This window comes from Taudactylus pleione, unplaced genomic scaffold (assembly GCF_031769625.1).
Source record: "Taudactylus pleione unplaced genomic scaffold, aTauple2 ptg001030l, whole genome shotgun sequence".
NCBI classification, from domain to species: domain Eukaryota; kingdom Metazoa; phylum Chordata; class Amphibia; order Anura; family Myobatrachidae; genus Taudactylus; species Taudactylus pleione.
In genome coordinates, this window is record NW_028285431.1 from 470,224 (window position 1) to 495,130 (window position 24,907).

At 43.7% G+C, this 24,907-nt stretch overlaps 1 protein-coding gene across 1 annotated transcript in view; it reads left to right on the plus strand.

The window, feature by feature from the left end:
* Positions 1 to 24,907, plus strand: part of LOC148454119 (uncharacterized) — a gene marked incomplete at its 3' end in the record, with an annotated part of 333,977 nt that overhangs the window by 290,809 nt on the left and 18,261 nt on the right. Inside the window, exon 26 of the mRNA XM_088461234.1 lies at positions 14,828 to 14,881. Coding sequence (XP_088317360.1) covers positions 14,828 to 14,881 — 54 coding nt within the window. The remainder of the gene's footprint in view (positions 1 to 14,827; positions 14,882 to 24,907) is intronic.

A 24,907-nucleotide genomic window follows, 5' to 3' on the forward strand; every position in this document is an offset into this window, starting at 1 on the left:
TATTATGTACACAGTTATATAGTGTGTATAATACATCTCCTCACTATTATATACACAGTTATATAGTGTGTATAATACATTGCCTCACTATTATATACACAGTTATGTAGTGTGTATAATACATTGCCTCACTATTATATACACAGTTATATAGTGTGTGTAATACATTGCCTCACTATTATATACACAGTTATGTAGTGTGTGTGTATAATACATCCCCTCACTATTATATACACAGTTATGTAGTGTGTATAATACATCCTCTCACTATTATATACACAGTTATGTAGTGTGTGTAATACATCCCCTCACTATTATATACACAATTATGTAGTGTGTGTATAATACATCCCTTCACTATTATATACACAGTTATGTAGTGTGTGTAATGCATTGCCTCATTATTATATACACAGTTATGTAGTGTGTATAATACATACCCTCACTATTATATACACAGTTACGTAGTGTGTGTATAATACATCGCCTCACTATTATATATACACAGTTATATAGTGTGTGTAATGTATTGCCTCACTATTATATACACAGTTATGTAGTGTGTGTAATACATCCCCTCACTATTATATACACAGTTATGTAGTGTGTGTATAATACATCCCCTCACTATTATATACACAGTTAAGTAGTGTGTATAATACATCCCCTCACTATTATATATACACAGTTATGTAGTGTGTATAATACATCTCCTCACTATTATATATACACAGGTATGTAGAGTGTGTAAAGCATTGCCTCACTATTATATACACAGTTATGTAGTGTGTGTAATACATTGCCTCACTATTAGATATACACAGTTATGTAGTGTGTGTATAATACATCCCCTCACTATTATATACACAGTTATGTATTGTGTGTAAAATACATCGCCTCACTATTATATACACAGTTATATAGTGTGTATAATACATTGCCTCACTATTATATACACAGTTATGTAGTGTGTGTATAATACATCCCCTCACTATTATATACACAGTTATGTAGTGTGTGTAATACATTGCCTCACTATTATATACACAGTTGTGTAGTGTGTGTGTGTATAATACATCGCCTCACTATTATATACACAGTTATATAGTGTGTATAATACATTGCCTCACTATTATATACACAGTTATATAGTGTGTGTAATACATTGCCTCACTATTATATACACAGTTATGTAGTGTGTGTAATACATTGCCTCACTATTATATACACAGTTATGTAGTGTGTATAATACATTGCCTCACTATTGTATACACAGTTATGTAGTGTGTGTGTATAATACATTGCCTCACTATTATATACACAGTTATGTAGTGTGTGTGTGTATAATACATTGCCTCACTTTTATATACACAGTTATGTAGTGTGTGTGTATAATACATTGCCTCACTATTATATATACAGTAATGTAGTCTGTGTAATACATCCCCTCACTGTTATATACACAGTTATGTAGTGTGTGTATAATACATTGCCTCACTATTATATACACAGTTATGTAGTGTCTGTATAATACATCCCCTCACTATTATATACACAGTTATGTAGTGTGTGTAATACATTGCCTCACTATTGTATACACAGTTATGTAGTGTGTATAATACATTGCCTCACTATTATATACACAGTTATATAGTGTGTGTAATACATTGCCTCACTATTATATACAGTTATGTAGTGTGTGTGTTTAATACATCCCCTCACTATTATATACACAGTTATGTAGTGTGTATAATACATCCTCTCACTATTATATACACAGTTATGTAGTGTGTGTAATACATCCCCTCACTATTATATCTACACAGTTATATAGTGTGTGTAATACATTGCCTCACTGTTATATACACAGTTATATAGTGTGTGTAATGTATTGCCTCACTATTATATACACAGTTATGTAGTGTGTGTAATACATCCCCTCACTATTATATACACAGTTATGTAGTGTGTGTATAATACATCCCCTCACTATTATATACACAGTTCTATAGTGTGTATAATACATTGCCTCACTATTATATACACATTTATGTATTGTGTGTAATATATTGCCTCACTATTATATACAAAGTTATGTAGTGTGTGTGTGTAATACATTGCCTCACTATTATATATACAGTTATGTAGTGTGTATAATACATCCCCTCACTATTATATACACAGTTATGTAATGTGTATAATACATTGCCTCACTATTATATACACAGTTATGTAGTGTGTATAATACATCCCCTCACTATTATATACACAGTTATGTAGTGTGTATAATACATTGCCTCACTATTATATACACAGTTATGTAGTGTGTATAATACGTCCCCTCACTATTATATACGCAGTTATGTAGTGTGTATAATACATTGCCTCACTATTATATACACAGTTATGTAGTGTGTATAATACATCCCCTCACTATTATATACACAGTTATGTAGTGTGTATAATACATCCCCTCACTATTATATACACAGTTATGTGGTGTGTATAATACATCCCCTCACTATTATATACACATTTATGTGGTGTGTATAATACATCCCCTCACTATTAAATACACAGTTATGTAGTGTGTATAATGCATTGTCTCACTATTATATACACAGTTATGTAGTGTGTATAATACATTGTCTCACTATTATATACATAGTTATGTAGTGTGTATAATACATTGTCTCACTATTATATACATAGTTATGTAGTGTGTAATACATTGCCTCACTATTATATACACAGTTATGTAGTGTGTGTATAATATATCCCCTCACTATTATATACACAGTTATGTAGTGTGTGTATAATACATCCCCTCACTATTATATACACAGTTATGTAGTGTGTATAATACATCCCCTCACTATTATATACACAGTTATGTGGTGTGTGTATAATACATCCCCTCACTATTATATACACAGTTATGTAGTGTGTATAATACATCCCCTCACTATTATATACACAGTTATATAGTGTGTATAATACATCCCCTCACTATTATATACACAGTTATGTGGTGTGTGTATAATACATCCCCTCACTATTATATACACAGTTATGTGGTGTGTGTATAATACATCCCCTCACTATTATGTACACAGTTATGTAGTGTGTATAATACATCCCCTCACTATTATATACACAGTTATGTAGTGTGTATAATACATCCCCTCACTATTATATACACAGTTATGTAGTGTGTATTATACATCCCCTCACTATTATATACACAGTTATGTAGTGTGTATAATACATCCCCTCACTATTATATACACAGTTATGTAGTGTGTATTATACATCCCCTCACTATTATATACACAGTTATGTAGTGTGTATAATACATCCCCTCTCTATTATATACACTGTTATGTAGTGTGTATTATACATCCCCTCACTATTATATACACAGTTATGTAGTGTGTATAATACATCCCCTCACTATTATATACACAGTTATGTGGTGTGTGTATAATACATCCCCTCACTATTATATGCACAGTTATGTGGTGTGTGTATAATACATCCCCTCACTATTATATGCACAGTTATGTGGTGTGTGTATAATACATCCCCTCACTATTATATACACAGTTATGTGGTGTGTGTATAATACATCCCCTCACTATTATATACACAGTTATGTGGTGTGTGTATAATGCATTGCCTCACTATTATATACACAGTTATGTAGTGTGTATAATACGTCCCCTCACTATTATATACACAGTTATGTGGTGTGTGTATAATACATCTCCTCACTATTATATGCACAGTTATGTGGTGTGTGTATAATACATCCCCTCACTATTATATACACAGTTATGTAGTGTGTATAATACATCCTCTCACTATTATATACACAGTTATGTGGTGTGTGTATAATACGTCCCCTCACTATTATATACACAGTTATGTAGTGTGTATAATACATCCCCTCACTATTCTATACACAGTTATGTAGTGTGTATAATACATCCCCTCACTATTATATACACAGTTATGTGGTGTGTGTATAATGCATTGCCTCACTATTATATACACAGTTATGTAGTGTGTATAATACGTCCCCTCACTATTATATACACAGTTATGTAGTGTGTATAATACATCCCCTCACTATTATATACACAGTTATGTAGTGTGTGTATAATACATCCCCTCACTATTATATACACAGTTATGTAGTGTGTGTATAATACATCCCCTCACTATTATATACACAGTTATATAGTGTGTGTATAATACATCCCCTCACTATTATATACACAGTTATGTAGTGTGTGTATAATACATCCCCTCACTATTATATACACAGTTATGTAGTGTGTGTATAATACATCCCCTCACTATTATATACACAGTTATATAGTGTGTGTATAATACATCCCCTCACTATTATATACACTGTTATGTAGTGTGTGTATAATACATCCCCTCACTATTATATACACAGTTATGTAGTGTGTGTATAATACATCCCCTCACTATTATATACACTGTTATGTAGTGTGTGTATAATGCATCATGTTACAGGTGACTGTTTCCCGACCGCTGAAATTCTTGCGCTAAAAGAAAATAAGACGTAGTTTTCCCACTCACAGCTGCTAATCCCATCGGCCGGTACCAGGTGACTAAGTAATTCTCAAACCAAATAAACCCAAAAGATTGTTGGATTGTGCTTCAGAGTGAAGCTTATTACCAATTACTGCAATGTAATAACCACCTGACTTTGAATCAAAATATTTAGGTAAGGCTTCTCTTAGTACATTATAACAAATTTATTATACATAATTAAAGTTAGCAATTTTGACGCTTGAGATATAACAAATCTACCACATAATAAAACTTACATGTACAGTATAAAAGTGTCCCTTGTACTTCTATCGGTCCTTGTATAAAATGATGTGAAATCTGAAAACAAGGTTACTTTAGAGTATGAATCCTCGCTAATGAAATGCAATTAGTCACAGTCTCCTGTATAGTTTAGTTGGGTGCATATAGGCCCGTATTCAGTATTGGAGCGAAAAGTCCATCGCAGCTTTTCTGGGGATGAACTATCGGGCGCGTGCCCGCTTTATCCCGTATTTAATTTGGAGCCAACGAATACAGGAGCCTACGGAAATATAAGTATCTTGAAAAATAGGGGAATTTTCGGGAATTCATCCAGGGACCCCCCCTAATGATGTCCAGACAAGGGGGATCACTGTGGGTACCCCCGTTTAGCCCTGCAGAATGTGTTCTGCATTTTTAAATAGCCGCAGCAGGTGTTTTTACCTGACATTGAAGAAGTGATGCAGAAGAGCACTTAGTTTTTTTCGTTTTTTAAAGTGGTCCCATCAAATTTTCGGCACATACTCTAGTGGAGGGGGGAGCCTGGCTGTTGTTGGGATGGGAGACCACTAGAGACCACTTTTAGGCACAAAAAGGGGAGGTTAGGTTTAGGCACTAAAAGGGGAGGTTAGGTTTAGGGTTTGGGGAGGTTAGGTTTAGGCACTAAAAGGGGAGGTTAGGTTCAGGCACTAAAAGGGGAGGTTAGGTTTAGGAATTGGGGAGGTTAGGTTTAGGCACTAAAAGGGGAGGCTAGGTTTAGGCACTAAAAGGGGAGGCTAGGTTTAGTGTTTGGGGAGGTTAGGTTTAGGCGCTAAAAGGCGAGGCTAGGTTTAGGCACTAAAAGGGGAGGTTAGGTTTAGGCTCTAAAAGGGGAGGTTAGGCTTAGGTGCTAAAAGGGGAGGTTAGGTTTAGGGTTTGGGGAGGTTAGGTTTAGGCACTAAAAGGGGAGGTTAGGTTTAGGCACTGAAAGGGGAGGCTAGGTTTAATCACTAAAAGGGGAGGCTAGGTTTAGTGTTTGGGGAGGTTAGGTTTAGGGAGGTTAGGTTTAGGCACTAAAAGGGGAGGTTTGGTTTAGGCACTAATAGAGGAGGTTACGTTTAGGGTTTGGGGAGGTTAGGTTTAGGTGCTGAAAGGGGAGGCTAGGTTTAGGCACTAAAAGGAGAGGTTAGGTTTAGGGTTTGGGGAGGTTAGGTTTAGGTGCTAAAAGGGGAGGTTAGGTTTATGGTTTGGGGAGGTTAGGTTTAGGCACTAAAAGGGGAGGTTAGGTTTAGGGTTTGGGAAGGTTAGGTTTAGGCACTAAAAGGGGAGGTTAGGTTTAGGCACTAAAAGGGGAGGCTAGGTTTAGGCACTAAATGGGGAGGTTAGGTTTAGGGTTTGGAGAGGTTAGGTTTAGGCGCTAAAAGGGGAGGCTAGGTTTAGGCGCTAAAAGGGGAGGTTAGGTTTAGGCACTAAAAGGGGGAGGCTAGGTTTAGGGTTTGGGGAGGTTAGGTTTAGGCACTAAAAGGGGAGGTTAGGTTTAGGGTTTTGGGGAGGTTAGGTTTAGGCACTAAAAGGGGAAGCTAGGTTTAGGCACTAAAAGGGGAGGTTACGTTTAGGGTTTGGGGAGGTTAGGTTTAGGCACTAAAAAGGGAGGCTAGGTTTAGGCACTAAAAAGGGAGGTTAGGTTTAGGCACTAAAAAGGGAGGTTAGGTTTAGGGTTTGGGGAGGTTAGGTTTAGGCACTAAAAAGGGAGGTTAGGTTTAGTTACTAAAAGGGGAGGTTAGGTTTAGGGTTTGGGGAGGATAGGATTAGGCACTAAAAGGGGAGGTTAGGTTTAGGCACTAAAAGAGGAGGCTAGGTTTAGGCACTAAAAGAGGAGGCTAGGTTTAGGGTTTGGGGAGGTTAGGTTTAGGCACTAAAAAGGGAGGTTAGCTTTAGGCACTAAAAGGGGAGGTTAGGTTTAGGCACTAATAGGGGAGGTTAGGTTTAGGGTTTGGGGAGGATAGGTTTAGGCACTAAAAGGGAAGGCTAGGTTTAGGCACTAAAAGGGGAGGTTTGGTTTAGGCACTAAAAGGGGAGGTTTGGTTTAGGCACTAAAAGGGGAGGTTAGCTTTAGGCACTAAAAGGGGAGGTTTGCTTTAGGCACTAAAAGGGGAGGTTAGGTTTAGGTGCTAAAAGGGGAAGTTAGGTTTAGGGTTTGGGGAGGTTAGGTTTAGGCACTAAACGGTGAAGTTAGGTTTAGGCACTAAAAGGGGAGGTTAGGGTTTGGGGAGGTTAGGTTTAGGCCCTAAAAGGGGAGGTAAGGGTTTGGGGAGGTTAGTTTTAGGGTTTGGGGAGGTTAGGTTCAGGCACTAAAAGGGGAGGTTGGGTTCAGGCACTAATAGGAGAGGTTAGGTTTAGGCACTAAAAGGGGAGGTTAGGTTTAGGCACTAAAAGGGGAGGTTAGGTTTGGGGAGGTTAGGTTTAGAGTTTGGGGAGGTTAGGTTTAGGGTTTGGGGAGGTTAGGTGTAGGATAGTTATGCAGGCCATACACGGTGCGATAAAAAGACGTACAATATGTCTTATAATATTTCCCTTGAAATTTTACATACGATGTGTTCAAAAGGTGTACGATTTTACATACGATCATACGATCTGATGCTTCGTTTCACGATTACAAATCGTAAACAAGCGATCAATTGTGCACATAAACCATTACGGATCGTATTACCTGCCAAAAGTGATACGATGTGTGTCACATCGTGGTAAGATAGGTCGCCCTCGTACTGTTTTCCGGTACGAGAGGCGATCCAATTATACGAGTGCAGGGACGCGCTTCGCTATTGTATGTACACCAAAACAACATACGATGTGTACGCATTGTGTAAAAATATTACCGTGTATGGCCGCCTTTACCAACAGGTGTCGGTAACCTAACCCTGTCGGGATGCCGGCGTCGGGATTCTGTCCTAACCCAATAAAAGGGCGCATTAACTTGTTATGTGAATAACAACCTGATAAATTATGTAAATAACAACCTAATAAATTAATGCAACTGCTCATTAAAACACACAAAGAGCATCTAACAAATCTCAATGAAGAGATAGAACAACTCAATAAACTTTTAGCACCACAGGAAAAAGATAAAGAATTTCATACATTACTGGAATTACCTTTAGCCAAATTAAATAGAGGAGAAGACAAGATCATCTCAATAAAAAAGAAAAAAATCCTCAGGGACAAATACGGACCCCCCAAAAAACTATCCAAGTCTAGATCTGTTACCACCTCACATAAACCTATTAAAGGCACCCCTATCCATACAAACAAAAGTAAGATTAGGAATAACAAGTCCATACCTGTGACACATCAAGCAATAGGTACTCCAATCTACAAGAGACTAAATCTAACGTATCAGGAGTACCAAACACGTTTTCACGCAAAGGAAAAATTACAAAAGAACGGACATAAGAGTTCAATTAACAAATTATCCACAGTCTCATCAGTTTCTGACGTCTGTGCAATAAGTGAAGACTCTTTTTCACCTTATTACATAGAAGATATCACCAATCAACAACTAGCAAGACATTCATTGGAAAGAGGCTGGCTAGAGATAGCACCAGAAGTCTTGGACTTAACTATACATGAGAATAGTAATTCTTTCATACTGTTAGATATTCCAGACCCAAAAGACCAACAAAACATTGTCCTAAACACACCAACAATAGGACAACCACACCAACCATGTGCAGGACGTTTTTTAGGACAAACAGACCTACTGACCAACCCCCCATCCAAACAAATAAAAAGAAAATTAGAAGAGGATGCAGGGGAGGAGAGGGTGTTAAAAAAGCTAGATCAAGGAAGGTAGGGAATATAGGCAAGGGCATTTTTAACCTAAGCAGCCTCACACTGACGAAAGATCACATATCCATTCTAGACAAAGGTCTTAAATTTGCCCCTACTAAACATCCAGATAAATTCAACACCTACTTGGACATCCATAAATTTGCAAGGAAATTAACTCTGTTCTTCCAGCAACAACCATTACCCCAGCGTCATCCGAGTCCAGACCGTTTCATACATACCGAACATAGGCCCCCTTCAAAATTTTACCCAGAACATACAATAGGTAACCATATCTCCACATTTACCAATATGTTGGGAATTAATCGATTTCTTAGAAATTAATCGATAACACACCAAAACAGAGACACAACAACATAACCAAAGCAGAACAATAAGCCATAGAGGATCTAAAAACAAACACAAATATAGTCATAAAACCAGCAGATAAGGGGGGGTATTGTTATCCTAGTTAAAAATAACTACATCAGAGAATCACAGAGAATATTACAAGATATCACTACATACCAGCCACTAACAAAGGACCCAACAAAAGATTACCAACATGAACTACATAAACTACTCCAAGAAGGCCTACAAAAAGGCATTCTCACCACCAAAAAACATGATTTCCTATACACTACGCATCTCATTATCCCAGTTTTTTATCATCTTCCTAAAGTCCAGAAGGACCCCAAAAATCCACCAGGTCGACCTATTGTATCAGGGATCAAATCGCTTACCTCAAACCTTTCCCAATACTTAGATACTTTCTTACAACCATATGTAAAACAACAAAGGTCCTATCTTCAAGATACCACCAGTATACTCAATAAGTTTACAGAAATAGTTTGGCATCAGGACCTCTGGCTCGCCACAAGCGACGTTACGTCCTTATATTCTGTGATTAGACATGAACAAGGCTTAGCAAGCACCAAACACTACCTAGACCATGACCCCAAGATGATCGCCACGCAATCAGACTTCATCCTCAAAAGTATCAGTTTCATTTTGTCACACAATTACTTATGGCTCGAAGATCAGTTCTACCTACAGACCACTGGCACAGCTATGGGGACGAGGTTTGCTCCAAGCTATGCAAACCTATTTATGAGTTTTTGGGAGGACAATTACATCTGGTCCCACCAGGACTTTGGCGCAAACCTCGTCCTCTGGGCCCGATATATGTAGATGATATCATTTTATATGGAGAGGTGACGAAGATTAGCTCAAAACCTTCATAACATACATTAACGATAATGAACATGATCTTTCATTTACTACAAATTACAATAAGACAAATGTAGAATTTCTTGATCTTAACATTTTCATTGAGAACAACCAAATGCAGACTAACACAAAACAGGTAGACGTCAGTAGTTTTATCCTAGCAACCAGCATCCACCATCCCAGCTGGTTGGATGGGGAAGCAATCGGGAAGCCGACTGCCTAAATACCGGCAGCCGGCCACCCGACTGTCATTTCCCGGCAAGGGTGAAATGCCGGGCGTCTAGATGTAGACGCCCGCATTTCCCCGCCGTTGGGAGACCGGCACCCGGCATCCCGATTGTAGTGATGCCGGGCGCAGCGAGGGGACAGCCGTGGGGGGGGGGGGTTAGGTTTAGGGCTCCCGGGGGGGACTTAGGGTTAGGCACCCCTAAGGAGGGTTAAGGTTAGGGGGATTAGGTTAGTATATAATCACCTATCCACGATCGGGTTTCCAGCGCTGTCGGGCTTCCGCTGCTTCTAACTCTGCTTTTGTCGGGCTACCGCTGACGGGAATCAAACCCATTTTCATACCAATCGAACCAATTTCATACCCATTCCGGTTGGATGGGATACCCACCGGACAATTCAAAAGAATAAGGTGCAACTGTTCCAAACTTAGTGACTATGTAACACAGGGTGACATAATTCAATCACATCTGCTAGAGAAATAGTACAATACAAACAAAGTACAATCAGCATTCCAAACAGTGAAAACACTAAGTAGAAGTCCATTACTAAAATACAAAAATAAAACACAGACACTAACAAAGATATTTTCTTTGTGACACAGTTTAACAATCAAGCACATCAGATCAAGAGAATAGTGAACAAACATTGCCCATTACTCCTGGGAGACGAGATTCTAGGCACATGTTTGCCCCCGAAACCCCAAGTAGTGTTCCGAAAAGCTTCAGACCTAAGAACCAAAGTGGTTAGAAATCATTTACCACCAACAAGCCTGACACAAAACACCCTTACAAATATCTGGAAACACAACACCCAGACTAATACTAATGGGGTTTTTTCTACTGTGGAAATTGTCAGGCATGTAATATTAAGAAGAAAAGAAGTACTGTTCCCACTAAATCTACACAGTCTACAGCCAACAAAACAATATTCAAGATACAAGATAACCTAACATGCAGCCGCAAAGGTGTGATTTATCTACTACAATGCCCCTGTCAGAAACAGTACGTAGGAAGAACGATCCGTCCATTCAAATTAAGGGTAAATGAACATATATAAAACATCAGAAAACAATGTGAGGAACACCCCATACCAATACACTTTAAAACCTATCATAATTCGGACCCCACGGCTCTTGACTTCACCGCCCTCAAACTAGTAAAACCAAACTGGAGAGGCGGAGATTATATAAAACAAAGCAACAAAGAAGAACTACGCATTATGATTACTATGGGGGCCCTCCACCCTATGGGGCTTAATAAAGTCAACGAGATAAGATCGATTGTCTGTGATGGCTAGAACCACTAATCAAGATATTTAGCAACAATCTGGTCTAGATTTGCTATATATTACCATGAGTGAACATCTCATTCACTATTTATGGATGTGTTATTAATATATCATGAGTTTGAGACATCTAACTTTAATTTAGCTACTTATGATTTTTTTGTTATCATAGATCTTTTATAAGGTCACTAGTGGACATCTCACTATCATGGTACACATATTATTAACATCCGATCAATACTGTATATTTTCTCCAATACCCCCATATATACCCCATACTCCACAATGAAACAAGGAGATTAGCTCTATATTAGTTAATGTCACTTTATTCAAAATCCCGCGAAACAACCCCTACACTGCTGTTAATGTATAGTGTGTTCCTCACAGTGGCGTAACTAGAGTATTTGCCCAGGGCAAATTTGAAAATGGAGCCCCCCCCCCCCAGTATGTGTGTGCGCCTCAGGCGCGTGCGGTGGGAAAATAGGCGTGGTCACAAGGGGCGTGGCCACTGAAAAATGGGGCGTGTCAACATGACACACACCCCTTTCTTGTCACTGGGAACATTTTTTCATTTGCACCTTAATGCAATGCCCCTTATACAGTCCCCCTATGCAGTGCCCCTAGTAGTGGTCCCCCTTATATACTACCCCCAGTATACAATGCCCCCAGTAGTGGTCCCTCTTATGCAGGCCCCCAGTGGTGCCCCTTATATTACAGTACCCCCAGTAGTGGTCCTCCCCCTTATGCAGCCCCCGATTAGTTCACCTTATACAGGCCCCCAGTAGTGATCTCCCATATGCAGTGCCCCTTACACAGTTCCCCCTGTAGTAGTCTCCCTTATGCAGCCCGCCATTAGTTCCCCTTATACAGTGCTCCCAGTAGATGTCCCCCTTATGCAGTGCCCCCTGTAGTGGTTCTCTCTTTTCAGTGCCCCCTGTAGTGGTCCCCCAGTGCAGTGCCACCAGTAGTAAGCACCTTATATAGTGCCCCAGTAGGAGTCCCCCATGATGCAGTGCCCCCAATAGTAGTGGTCCCCCCCAAGTAGTAGTCCCCGGTAGTGGTCTCCCCCAATGCAGTGCCCCCAGTAGTAGTCCCCCCTACACAGTGCCCTTTATAGTGGCCCCAGTAGGAGTCCCCTTAATGCAGTGCCCCCTGTAGTAGACCCCAGTAGTGGTCCCCCCGAAGCAGTGCCCCCAGTAGCAGTCCCCTCCTTAGTAATAGTCCCCCCCCCAGTAGTAATCCCCAGTAGTGGAAGGAAGCAGTGCCCCCAGTAGTATCCCCCCCAGTAATAGTCCCCAGTAGTGGTCCCCCCCGAAGCAGTGCCCCCAGTAGTATCCCCCCCAGTAGTAGTCCCTTCCTTAGCTCCCCCCCCCCCATAAATACACACTGGAATGAAACAATAAAGTAAAGTAAAAATTCTTACATGAATCCACGCTGCCGTCAGCACGTCAGTCCTCCCGGGCTAGCGCGCTCTGCATTATGGGAGAGGCGTCATGATGTCATAACGTCTCTCCCGTTACCCCCTGCAGGAGCTGAAAAGGAGTCGGCTCTTGCAGTGGGCGCTGCGGCTGCAGCAGTCAATGAGCGTCTCTCTGACTCTCATTGGCTGCTGATTCACACACACATCGCCGCCAGCGCTGGCGGCGATGTGTGTGTCAGCACAGCCTGAGCCCGCCCGCCTGCCACCCTCCTCCTGGCGCTATTGGGCAAGCGCTCAGGGGGAGGGAAGGGGTTCAGCTGTGCAGCACAGGACCGGCGCTGGGAAGCCTAGCGCCGGTCCTGTGTAAATGTTTAGTGATGACCGCACTCACTGCGGTCGGCACTACACTGGCTAACTAGGGCGGGCCGGTACCGCTCGCCCTGCCCTAGTTACGCCACTGGTTCCTCACACTGATACGTCAGAGCCTATGTGCTCATGTCACTTTTTAGACTGAATTAATAATAGCGATATGCCTGCCATTTTGTCATATACATGCTAGATGCACGTTATCATAAGCTTAATTGTGATCGACAGCTGCCTATTTAATGATCAGATCAGAGCCAACATGGTTATGCTACCTTTAAACTGTAATAATAACACTAATATGCTTGTGAGTACGCCTGTTCACTCGGACTTATGCCGCCGCATAGATCAGAGACGGGCAGCACAGCCCAGAGGCTTGCTGCCCTGCATCCGCCACACTCCCGTACTGCTACCCCAGGAAGACCAACACCCCGGGCGACGATCAATAATCATCAGCGGGACGCCGCTAATTTACAACATTTATTATATCATTTCTATTATTCCACAAATTTCTTTTATCGCATTCGCTCTGCTACGAGCGCACTCATTATCCTACAGTTCATCAGTTACAGGAGGACACACGTAGAAGTGCAACTTGATCATTTGTTCTTTAATCGCTCATTCAGACTGCTGACTGTGATATCTCTGCTGCCAAGTGTTAATTAGGCTGGTATTGGATTTTCTTGATGTGGAGAGAGCCTGCTCCCATCACTGTGTGGTGCACATTGATCTTATCCATCACTAATACCATTTATTTTATAATTCTTTGTATTCCTGTCAGCTTTTGTTTATGCAGGCATCTCAGATAGGACAGAGGTTCTCAAACTCGCTCCTCAGGATCCCACACAGGTCACGTTTTCCAAGTCACCCAGCAGGAGCACAGGTGTACTCATTACTCACTGACACATTGTAAAAGATTCACAGGCGGAGCTAATTATTTCACATGTGATTCTGAGAGGAGACCTGGAAAACATGCACTGTTTGGGGTCCTGAGGACCGAGTTTGAGAACCTGTGAGATAGGATCTTGAGAACATTATATATATATTGTGTAAGTGTATACATTACACTTGATTTCTTTAGTAAACCTACGTTTCATTAATATATCATCCTCCTCTATCTTTTCTGTCATACTGCTTATATTACTGTCCTTTCCTCTGCATCATACTACATCAAGGGGTTCATAGAGCGTGTTTTATTTTCTGCATTATTATCCATTTCAGGAGGTCAGATACGCCTCCTCATTAACGCAGCTCCCCCGCACTATAGGCTACAGCTCGGTGCGCAATTGTACTTTCGCTTTCTCTCAGGTTGTTGTTATATAAACCTGTGGGTCACTGTGCAGGGGCTGCAGCCAGTGTAGTGTAATAGCAGCGGATTTCTCCTAAGCGTTGGTGGTACCAGGTAGCAGAGAAAACCCCCGCGTCTGCGGACTACTTACTACTACGCATATTTCATCTTCCACAACAGCATTGTATGATGACTACGATGATCCGTATTGTAAGTAATTGGCATGACGAGCTCTCATTCAGGTTTTTCTATAATCAGGAAAGGGACATGTACTATGATGGTTTTCATAAAATAACTGAATTCATTTATTTCAGCACCTATAAATGTCATTTTCATTTATTTAACGTGAATGGTGTACCTTACAGGGAGAACGCGGGAAACCTGGACCTGAAGGGCCGTCTGGTGAAAAGGGGACACTGGTATGTATACACTTATCTTTATATTAATGGTATAAAATTGGCACATTAAATATAAAAGGGCAATGCCTCTACTAGCTGTGTTTTGTTAGTAAAATCATCGCCCCTTTAATTCCAGGCTTAAACACAATCAGATGTGCTGGGTATTAGAACACGACACTTAGTAAATAAACCCTTATATGTCTCATGAATAGTCTACATCAGTGGTTCCCAATCTTTTTTGAATCACGGCGCCCTAGTACATCAGCATTGTTTTCACGGCGCCCCTAAGCCAAATGTTTGGTATTGATAAATTCAGGAAATAATGCAGTGATGTATATTGTGCTACGTGTCATCCATAGGTCTGGTTATATAGTGGGGACAGGTTTATGCTTCTGTCTGTCCACATATTTACATTACACTGACCATAAAGAATTTGATTTGGTGCTGAACCACCAACCTGAGGCACCCCTGCAAGTGTCCCGAGGCACCCCTGCAAGTGTCCCGAGGCACCCCTGCAAGTGTCCCGAGGCACCCCTGCAAGTGTCCCGAGGCACCCCTGCAAGTGTCCCGAGGCACCCCAGCAAGTGTCCCGAGGCACCCCAGCAAGTGTCCTGAGGTACCCCAGGGTGCCGCGGTGCACAGTTTGGGAACCACTGGTGTACATAGGAATTTATTCTTGTAGTATTACAAATATACAGTTGGAGAATAAATGTGAGCAGAGAGCTGTGAGACTGCGCAGAGAGCTGTGAGACTGAGCAGAGGGCTGTGAGACAGCGCAGAGAGCTGTGAGACTGAGCAGAGAGCTGTGAGACTGAGCAGAGAGCTGTGAGACTGAGCAGAGAGCTGTGAGACTGCGCAGAGAGCTGTGAGACTGCGCAGAGGGCTGTGAGACTGCGCAGAGGGCTGTGAGACTGCGCAGAGGGCTGTGAGACTGCGCAGAGGGCTGTGAGACTGCGCAGAGGGCTGTGAGACTGCGCAGAGAGCTGTGACCAGTCCGTGATACAGCAGAGAATTGTCAGCTGCATACCTGGAACCTCCGAGTGAGAGGAAGACGCCTGACTTGTCGCGGTCTGATTGTGATTCAGACTCATCTGTGACCGCTTTCCCGTATGTCCGCGGAAGGCTCCCTACTTCTTTATGCCAATGTGGGAATCTGCCCTTATTTGCCAAAGATCCGTGCGCTGTGTGTAGAAATCCGTCCCGCCCACTGTTATTATACGCAGCGGCAGCCGCCATCATTAGCATTTCCGATTGTGTGCTTCACAAAATGAGGCCCAGAGAGGGCAGGGCTGAGGGTAGATGAGGGCACTTACCCGCAGCTGGTCCGCTGGCATGACTAGAGGGAAAGTTGCCCATTGTATGTGTGGCTGATGGCGCTGTATGTCATGCAGGTATGTTATATACTATGATGAGACACAAGCTAAACCCGTTCTAGGCTCTAAGGGGTCTCCTGTATTCTTGGATGTATTGTATCACAAAAGCGCAGATGTAATATGTATCTGATAAAAGATGCAATTCGGCGCCGGACGTTTCAAAAGTCGCGTTCACCATTACAGATACTATTAAATACAAACAGAAATATGGAATGAAAATACAGCTTAGATTCAGCTAAATAAAAACACCAAGGGGTAAATGTACTAAGCTCCGTGTTTGTCTGTGATCGCAATCACGGGAGTCATTTGCCATTTTTTCAAACACGGGAATTTACTGAGGAAAAACCGGGGGTATTTTCTGTCTTTTTAGAGGTCGATTCAGAATAATAAATAAATAAATACAAGTGGAAATGAATACACCATGGTCTGAACACTGCAGTACTTTCCATAGACAGGAATACAACACGAGAAGTTACCCAGAATCGTGATTATAATCACAGATGTAATAAAAGAAAAACATAGTTAACAAATAGAAGTGTGAAATCGACCACCCCCTCCACGGAAAACCGTGGGAATTCTACTGAAGAAGGGGACCGATCACCTGGCTGAAGGTGAGTATGTGTGAGTGTATTTTGTATGTAATAAAACTGTACTTTCAGCGGTGTCTGTACTGTGGTTGATTTACTATTTTTATGACAGTGGGGGTACAGGTGGGGGCTGCCTACTGGCACTTGTAGTGCCAAAGGGCAAGCACGCCTGTAATTCCACTGTAAAAAACAATAGTAACCATCTTTTATTCACAGTATTACCCCTGCACCCAACGGCCAGGGGTGCAGGTAGGACCCCAGGCCTGGGCTGACTAGCTTGGGTGCTGTGGCCGGGATGACCCAGTGAAAGGGTCCCCTGGCTGTGGCATTACACCTCATCTAGGTTTGAGTCCAGTGCTGGTTTTAAAAATAGGGGGACCCCAACAACATCTTTTTCCCCTATTTTTAAGACCAGAACTGGCTCACAGAGCCCAGTGCTGGTTCATAAAATACGGGGGAACCCTACACCGTTTTCCCCCTGTATTTTTAGAACCATGGCTGGGTCAGGAGCCCAGGGATGGTTCTGCTTTGGGAGGGGGGGACCCCACGCCATTTGAAAAAAAAATATTAACCCTTGAATTTACTACAAACAAGCAGCCTGCATGTATCTGACTGATCTGTGCAGGCTGCTTGTTTGGGAGTGTTAGACTAGGGAAACGATCAGATTCACCATCGGAAAACACGATCCTGACAAACATGGAGCTTATTTATTTATTTATTATCAGTTATTTATATAGCGCACACGTATTCCGCAGCGCTGTACAGAGAATATTTGGTCATTCACATCAGTCCCTGCCCCAGAGGAGCTTACAATCTAAGTGTGTGCATAAATATACATAGTGCTCTGTGGTTAATCAGATCTTAATGAGTAATAATCAGCATATCAGGGACATGTGAATAATACAGTAGACATACAGTACCATTGGAGGTTATTCATGTAATAATTATACAACGTGACCAATAAATTGGGAGATTACCAAATAAGGGGTTATAATTGTGGAATACAGTGATTTTAATTCACTCGCACAAATAAGTTTTTTTATTTATTTTTCTGAATATTTTGCTGATCTAATTTTAGAGGCTTTAATATAAGTTATATTTTGATATAATGATGGGACTCTACGTTGTGGCGAATCAATGATTAATCCGCGAGTGCCCCGTTATATAGGAATACTTTGCCCTTTTGCCTTTTCGTCGTAACCCAGAAAAGAAACATTCCCCGGTTACGTTACCTGTACTCGGCCAACACCCACGGCGCCTCCCGCTGCCAACCTGAAAATGCTTATTCTACAGACGTTCACCTCTGCATGAGCCCCTAATAGGGTTAATCCAAACCAAGCATGGAACCCAACAAGTCGTTACATTTCATCCATTGCCCATCTGTGTGGGGCGTATTTACAAACCCGACACTTCTGTTCAAGTTTATGACTGATAATAATGTCTGTGCTTTTACTAGCGAGACACGGTTAGCGAGACACGGCTAGCAAAAGCGCTGCCCTTTTAATTATTGGGCATAAACATGAAGAGAAGTGTCAGGGTAAATAAACCCCTATTTATCCATCCGTGTCGCAGTGGGAGGTCCCAACTACGTGGCCCTGATGCCGCTGTTTCCACGTTCCACTAGATCATGTCACATCCCTATGAAGGAAATGACAGATACGATTTCCCGGATGACTTGGTGACTGCTGCGCCACCAGACTATTCCTTGTACATGTTGCACCCAGCAAATGATCTGTCCCAGAATAGTTCTATAATAATTAATGAATTGCCGCAGTATGGGGCCTAGTTCTGAGCTGCACGCAATCTGCACAAAGAGTTCAGCGATATTTCTGCAACTTTTCATGTGTGAAAAATTCTGATATCTTCTACGTCGCTGCGTTACCCTGAGTGTACCCCCACAGACGCTGCTGCAATGGTTTCAAACGGCATTAGGAGTGCGACGGTATAATGATTCCCTGGGCGGTGACTGAGAGGTGGCTAGTAGTGCGCACAAATATGGGCTGTTCAGTGGGCACGCCGCGGGCACGGGAATGTACGCAGGCATAGGAGGCCGTGGTCAGACTGAGACACTGCACCTTCCATGGGGCTGGTGTAATTTGCAATGGTGCTACCGATAGTGGCATATGAGGACGCACCAATCAGTGTAACAGCGTGCACGGGCGCTACAAGTGACGACTCAGTCCTTGCACATTTGGCCACACGGTTTTACATAAGGAAAGGAGTTTGTATCCCATTTGCATAAATTCGCAGTTGGACGACCGCCAATGGACGCAGCTGCGTTCGCTATACCGTGCAACTCAGAATCCGGTCCTCTGTGAGGAGTGACACTGTCTAAGCGTAATCTGATTTACCGTATACTGTATATCTCTATTTGTGATATTAGATAATCACTATATGTCAGCGTGTATTATCTTCCTGTAATAACTACGTGCCTGGTGCAGAGCTGTACGCTATTACGCTACAGTAGATGGGTCTTCATACACTGCGGCTGTGCAGTAATATGCTAATGATACAGGAGGAACCTGCTGCCGGCTCCTGTGATCCTCTGCTGCCGGCTCCTGTGATCCTCTGCTGCCGGCTCCTGTGATCCTCTGCTGCCGGCTCCTGTGATCCTCTGCTGCCGGCTCCTGTGATCCTCTGCTGCCGGCTCCTGTGATCCTCTGCTGCCGGCTCCTGTGATCCTCTGCTGCCGGCTCCTGTGATCCTCTGCTGCCGGCTCCTGTGATCCTCTGCTGCATCCGTGTATCGCGTCACCCTGTGTGGGCATCGGTCAGTAACATTCAGGTTACACAGGATGGACGCAGCTAAAGCCGGTGGAGCTATGTGCAAGGGCACAGTCACTGTCATCAGCACTCCCATAATATAGGGCTGGCACTGCCCCCTGTTCTGTGACATTGTCTGATCCCGCCCCGGGCACTGCGAGCGATCTCGTGTCTGTTTGATATAATACTGGGGTGTTGGTGACGCGTGCCTGTATGATATAATATTGGGGTGTTATTGCAGTGTTAGGGGAGAGGTGCTGTGTTATTACAGTGTTTGGGAGAGGTGCTGTGTTATTTCAGTGTTAGGGGAGAGGTGCTGTGTTATTGCAGTGTTAGGGGAGAGGTGCTGTGTTATTACAGTGTTGGGGAGAGGTGCTGTGTTATTGCAGTGTTAGGGGAGAGGTGCTGTGTTATTGCAATGTTAGGGGAGAGGTGCTGTGTTATTGCAGTGTTAGGGGAGAGGTGCTGTGTTATTACAGTGTTAGGGAAGAGGTGCTGTGTTATTGCAGTGCTAGGGGAGAGGTGCTGTGTTAGGGGAGAGGTGCTGTGTTATTGCAGTGTTAGGGGAGAGGTGCTGTGTTATTACAGTGTTGGGGGAGAGGTGCTGTGTTATTACAGTGTTGGGGGAGAGGTGCTGTGTTAGTACAGTGTTGGGGGAGAGGTGCTGTGTTATTGCAGTGTTGGGGAGAGGTGCTGTGTTATTGCAGTGTTGGGGGAGAGGTGCTGTGTTATTACAGTGTTAGGGGGAGAGGTGCTGTGTTATTACAGTGTTGGGGGAGAGGTGCTGTGTTATTACAGTGTTAGGGGAGAGGTGCTGTGTTAGGGGAGAGGTGCTGTGTTATTACAGTGTTGGGGAGAGGTGCTGTGTTATTTCAGTGTTAGGGGAGAGGTGCTGTGTTATTGCAGTGTTAGGGGAGAGGTGCTGTGTTATTACAGTGTTGGGGAGAGGTGCTGTGTTATTGCAGTGTTAGGGGAGAGGTGCTGTGTTATTGCAATGTTAGGGGAGAGGTGCTGTGTTATTGCAGTGTTAGGGGAGAGGTGCTGTGTTATTACAGTGTTGGGGGAGAGGTGCTGTGTTATTACAGTGTTAGGGGAGAGGTGCTGTGTTATTACAGTGTTGGGGGAGAGGTGCTGTGTTATTGCAGTGTTGGGGAGAGGTGCTGTGTTATTGCAGTGTTGGGGGAGAGGTGCTGTGTTATTACAGTGTTAGGGGGAGAGGTGCTGTGTTATTACAGTGTTGGGGGAGAGGTGCTGTGTTATTACAGTGTTAGGGGAGAGGTGCTGTGTTAGGGGAGAGGTGCTGTGTTATTACAGTGTTGGGGGAGAGGTGCTGTGTTAGGGGAGAGGTGCTGTGTTATTGCAGTGTTGGGGGAGAGGTGCTGTGTTATTGCAGTGTTAGGGGAGAGGTGCTGTGCTATTGTAGTGTTGGGGGAGAGGTGCTGTGTTATTACAGTGTTAGGGGAGAGGTGGTGTGTTATTGCAGTGTTAGGGGAGAGGTGCTGTGTTATTACAGTGTTAGGGGAGAGGTGGTATGTTATTGCAGTGTTAGAGGAGAGGTGCTGTGTTATTACAGTGTTAGGGGAGAGGTGCTGTGTTATTACAGTGTTAGGGAAGAGGTGCTGTGTTATTACAGTGCTAGGGGAGAGGTGCTGTGTTAGGGGAGAGGTGCTGTGTTATTGCAGTGTTAGGGGAGAGGTGCTGTGTTATTACAGTGTTGGGGGAGAGGTGCTGTGTTATTACGGTGTTGGGGGAGATGTGCTGTGTTATTACAGTGTTGGGTGAGAGGTGCTGTGTTATTGCAGTGTAGGGGGAGAGGTGCTGTGTTATTACAGTGTTGGGGGAGAGGTGCTGTGTTATTACAGTGTTGGGGGAGAGGTGCTGTGTTAGGGGAGAGGTGCTGTGTTATTACAGTGTTAGGGGAGAGGTGCTGTGTTATTACAGTGTTAGGGAAGAGGTGCTGTGTTATTGCAGTGCTAGGGGAGAGGTGCTGTTAGGGGAGAGGTGCTGTGTTATTGCAGTGTGAGGGGAGAGGTGCTGTGTTATTACAGTGTTAGGGGAGAGGTTCTGTGTTAGGGGAGAGGTGCTGTGTTATTGCAGTGTTAGGGGAGAGGTGCTGTGTTATTACAGTGTTGGGGGAGAGGTGCTGTGTTATTACAGTGTTGGGGGAGAGGTGCTGTGTTATTACAGTGTTGGGGGAGAGGTGCTGTGTTATTACAGTGTTGGAGAGGTGCTGTGTTATTGCAGTGTTGGGGGAGAGGTGCTGTGTTATTACAGTGTTAGGGGAGAGGTGCTGTGTTATTACAGTGTTAGGGGAGAGGTGCTGTGTTATTGCAGTGCTAGGGGAGAGGTGCTGTGTTATTGCAGTGTTAGGGGAGAGGTGCTGTGGTATTACAGTGTTGGGGGAGAGGTGCTGTGTTAGGGGAGAGGTGCTGTGTTATTGCAGTGTTGGGGGAGAGGTGCTGTGTTATTGCAGTGTTGGGGGAGAGGTGCTGTGTTATTACAGTGTTAAGGGGAGAGGTGCTGTGTTATTACAATGTTGGGGGAGTGGTCCTGTGTTATTACAGTGTTAGGGGAGAGGTGCTGTGTTATTGCTGTGTTAGGGGAGAGGTGCTGTGTTGTTGCAGTGCTAGGGGAGAGGTGCTGTGTTAGGGGAGAGGTGCTGTGGTATTACAGTGTTGGGGGAGAGGTGCTGTGTTAGGGGAGAGGTGCTGTGTTATTGCAGTGTTGGGGGAGAGGTGCTGTGTTATTGCAGTGTTGGGGGAGAGGTGCTGTGTTATTACAGTGTTAAGGGGAGAGTTGCTGTGTTATTACAATGTTGGGGGAGAGGTCCTGTGTTATTACAGTGTTAGGGGAGAGGTGCTGTGTTATTGCTGTGTTAGGGGAGAGGTACTGTGTTGCAGTGCTAGGGGAGAGGTGCTGTGTTAGGGGAGAGGTGCTGTGTTATTGCAGTGTTAGGGGAGAGGTGCTGTGTTATTACAGTGTTGGGGGAGAGGTTCTGTGTTAGGGGAGAGGTGCTGTGTTATTACAGTGTTGGGGGAGAGGTGCTGTGTTATTGCACTGTTAGGGGAGAGGTGCTGTGTTATTGCAGTGTTAGGGGAGAGGTGCTGTGTTAGGGGAGAGGTGCTGTGTGTATTGCAGTGTTAGGGGAGAGGTGCTGTGTTATTACAGTGTTATGGGGGAGAGGTGCTGTGTTATTGCAGTGTTGGGGGAGAGGTGCTGCGTTATTACAGTGTAGGGGAGAGGTGCTGTGTTATTGTAGTGTTGGGGGAGAGGTGCTGTGTTATTAAAGTTTTGGTGGAGAGGTGCTGTGTTATTGCAGTGTTAGGGGAGAGGTGCTGTGTTATTACAGTGTTGGGGGAGAGGTGCTGTGTTAGGGGAGAGGTGCTGTGTTTTTGCAGTGTTATGGGGAGAGGTGCTGTGTTATTACAGTGTTATGGGGGAGAGGTGCTGTGTTATTGCAGTGTTGGGGGAGAGGTGCTGTGAAATTACAGTGTTGGGGAAGAGGTGCTGTGTTATTACAGTGTTATGAGGGAGAGGCGCTGTGTTATTACAGTGTTGGGGGAGAGGCGCTGTGTTATTACAGTGTTGGGGGAGAGGTGCTGTGTTATTACAGTGTTATGGGGAGAGGTGCTGTCTTGTTACAGTGTTGGGGGAGAGGTGCTGTGTTATTACAATGTTGGGGGAGAGGTGCTGTGTTATTACAGTGTTGGGGGAGAGGTGCTGTGTTATTACAGTGTTATGGGGAGAGGTGCTGTGTTATTACAGTGTTATGGGGAGAGGTGCTGTGTTATTACAGTGTTGGGTGAGAGTTGCTGTGTTATTACAGTGTTGGGGGAGAGGTTCTGTGTTATTACAGTGTTGGGGGAGAGGTTCTGTGTTAGGGGAGAGGTGCTGTGTTAATGTAGTGTTGGGAGAGAGGTGCTGTGTTATTACAGTGTAGGGGGAGAGGTGCTGTGTTATTACAGTGTTGGGGGAGAGGTGCTCTATTATTACAGCGTTGGGGGAGAGGTTCTGTGTTATTACAGTGCTGGGGGAGAGGTTCTGTGTTAGGGGAGAGGTGCTGTGTTATTGTAGTGTTGGGGGAGAGGTGCTGTGTTATTGTAGTGTTGGGGGAGAGGTGCTGTGTTATTACTGTGTTGGGGGAGAGGTGCTGTGTTATTACAGTGTTGGGGGAGAGGTGCTGTGTTATTAAAGTGTTGGGGGAGAGGTGCTGTGTTATTACAGTGTTAGGGGGAGAGGTGCTGTGTTATTACAGTGCTGGGGGAGAGGTGCTATGTTATTGTAGTGTTGGGGGAGAGGTGCTGTGTTATTGTAGTGTTGGGGGAGAGGTGCTGTGTTATTAGTGTTGGGGGAGAGGTTCTGTGTTAGGGGAGATTGCTGTGTTATTGTAGTGTTGGGGGAGAGGTGCTGTGTTACGGTGTTATGGGGGAGAGGTGCTGTGTTATTGTAGTGTTGGGGGAGAGGTGCTGTGTTACGGTGTTATGGGGGAGAGGTGCTGTGTTATTGTAGTGTTGGGGGAGAGGTGCTGTGTTATTACAGTATTAGGGGGAGAGGTGCTGTGTTAGGGGAGAGGTGCTGTGTTATTAGTGTTGGGGGAGAGGTGCTGTGTTATTACAGTATTAGGGGGAGAGGTACTGTGTTATTAGTGTTGGGGAGATGTGCTGTGTTATTACAGAGTTGGGGGAGAGGTGCTGTGTTATTACAGTATTAGGGGGAGAGGTGCTGTGTTAGGGGAGAGGTGCTGTGTTATTAGTGTTGGGGGAGAGGTGCTGTGTTATTACAGTATTAGGGGGAGAGGTGCTGTATTATTACAGTGTTGGGGGAGAGGTGCTGTGTTATTACAGTGTTGGGGAAGAGGTGCTGTATAATTACAGTGTTGGGGAAGAGGTGCTGTATTATTACAGTGTTGGGGGAGAGGTGCTGTGTTATTACAGTGTTGGGGGAGAGGTGCTGTGTTATTACAGTGTTGGGGGAGAGGTGCTGTGTTATTACAGTGTTGGGGGAGAGGTGCTGTGTTATTACAGTGTTGGGGGAGAGGTGCTGTGTTATTACAGTGTTGGGGGAGAGGTGCTGTGTTATTACAGTGTTGGGGAGAGGTGCTGTGTTATTACAGTGTTGGGGGAGAGGTGCTGTGTTATTACAGTGTTGGGGAGATGTGCTGTGTTATTACAGTGTTGGGGGAGAGGTGCTGTGTTATTACAGTGTTGAGGGAGAGGTGCTGTGTTATTACAGTGTTAGGGGAGAGGTGCTGTGTTATTACAGTGTTGGGGGAGAGGTGCTGTGTTATTACAGTGTTAGGGGAGAGGTGCTGTGTTATTACAGTGT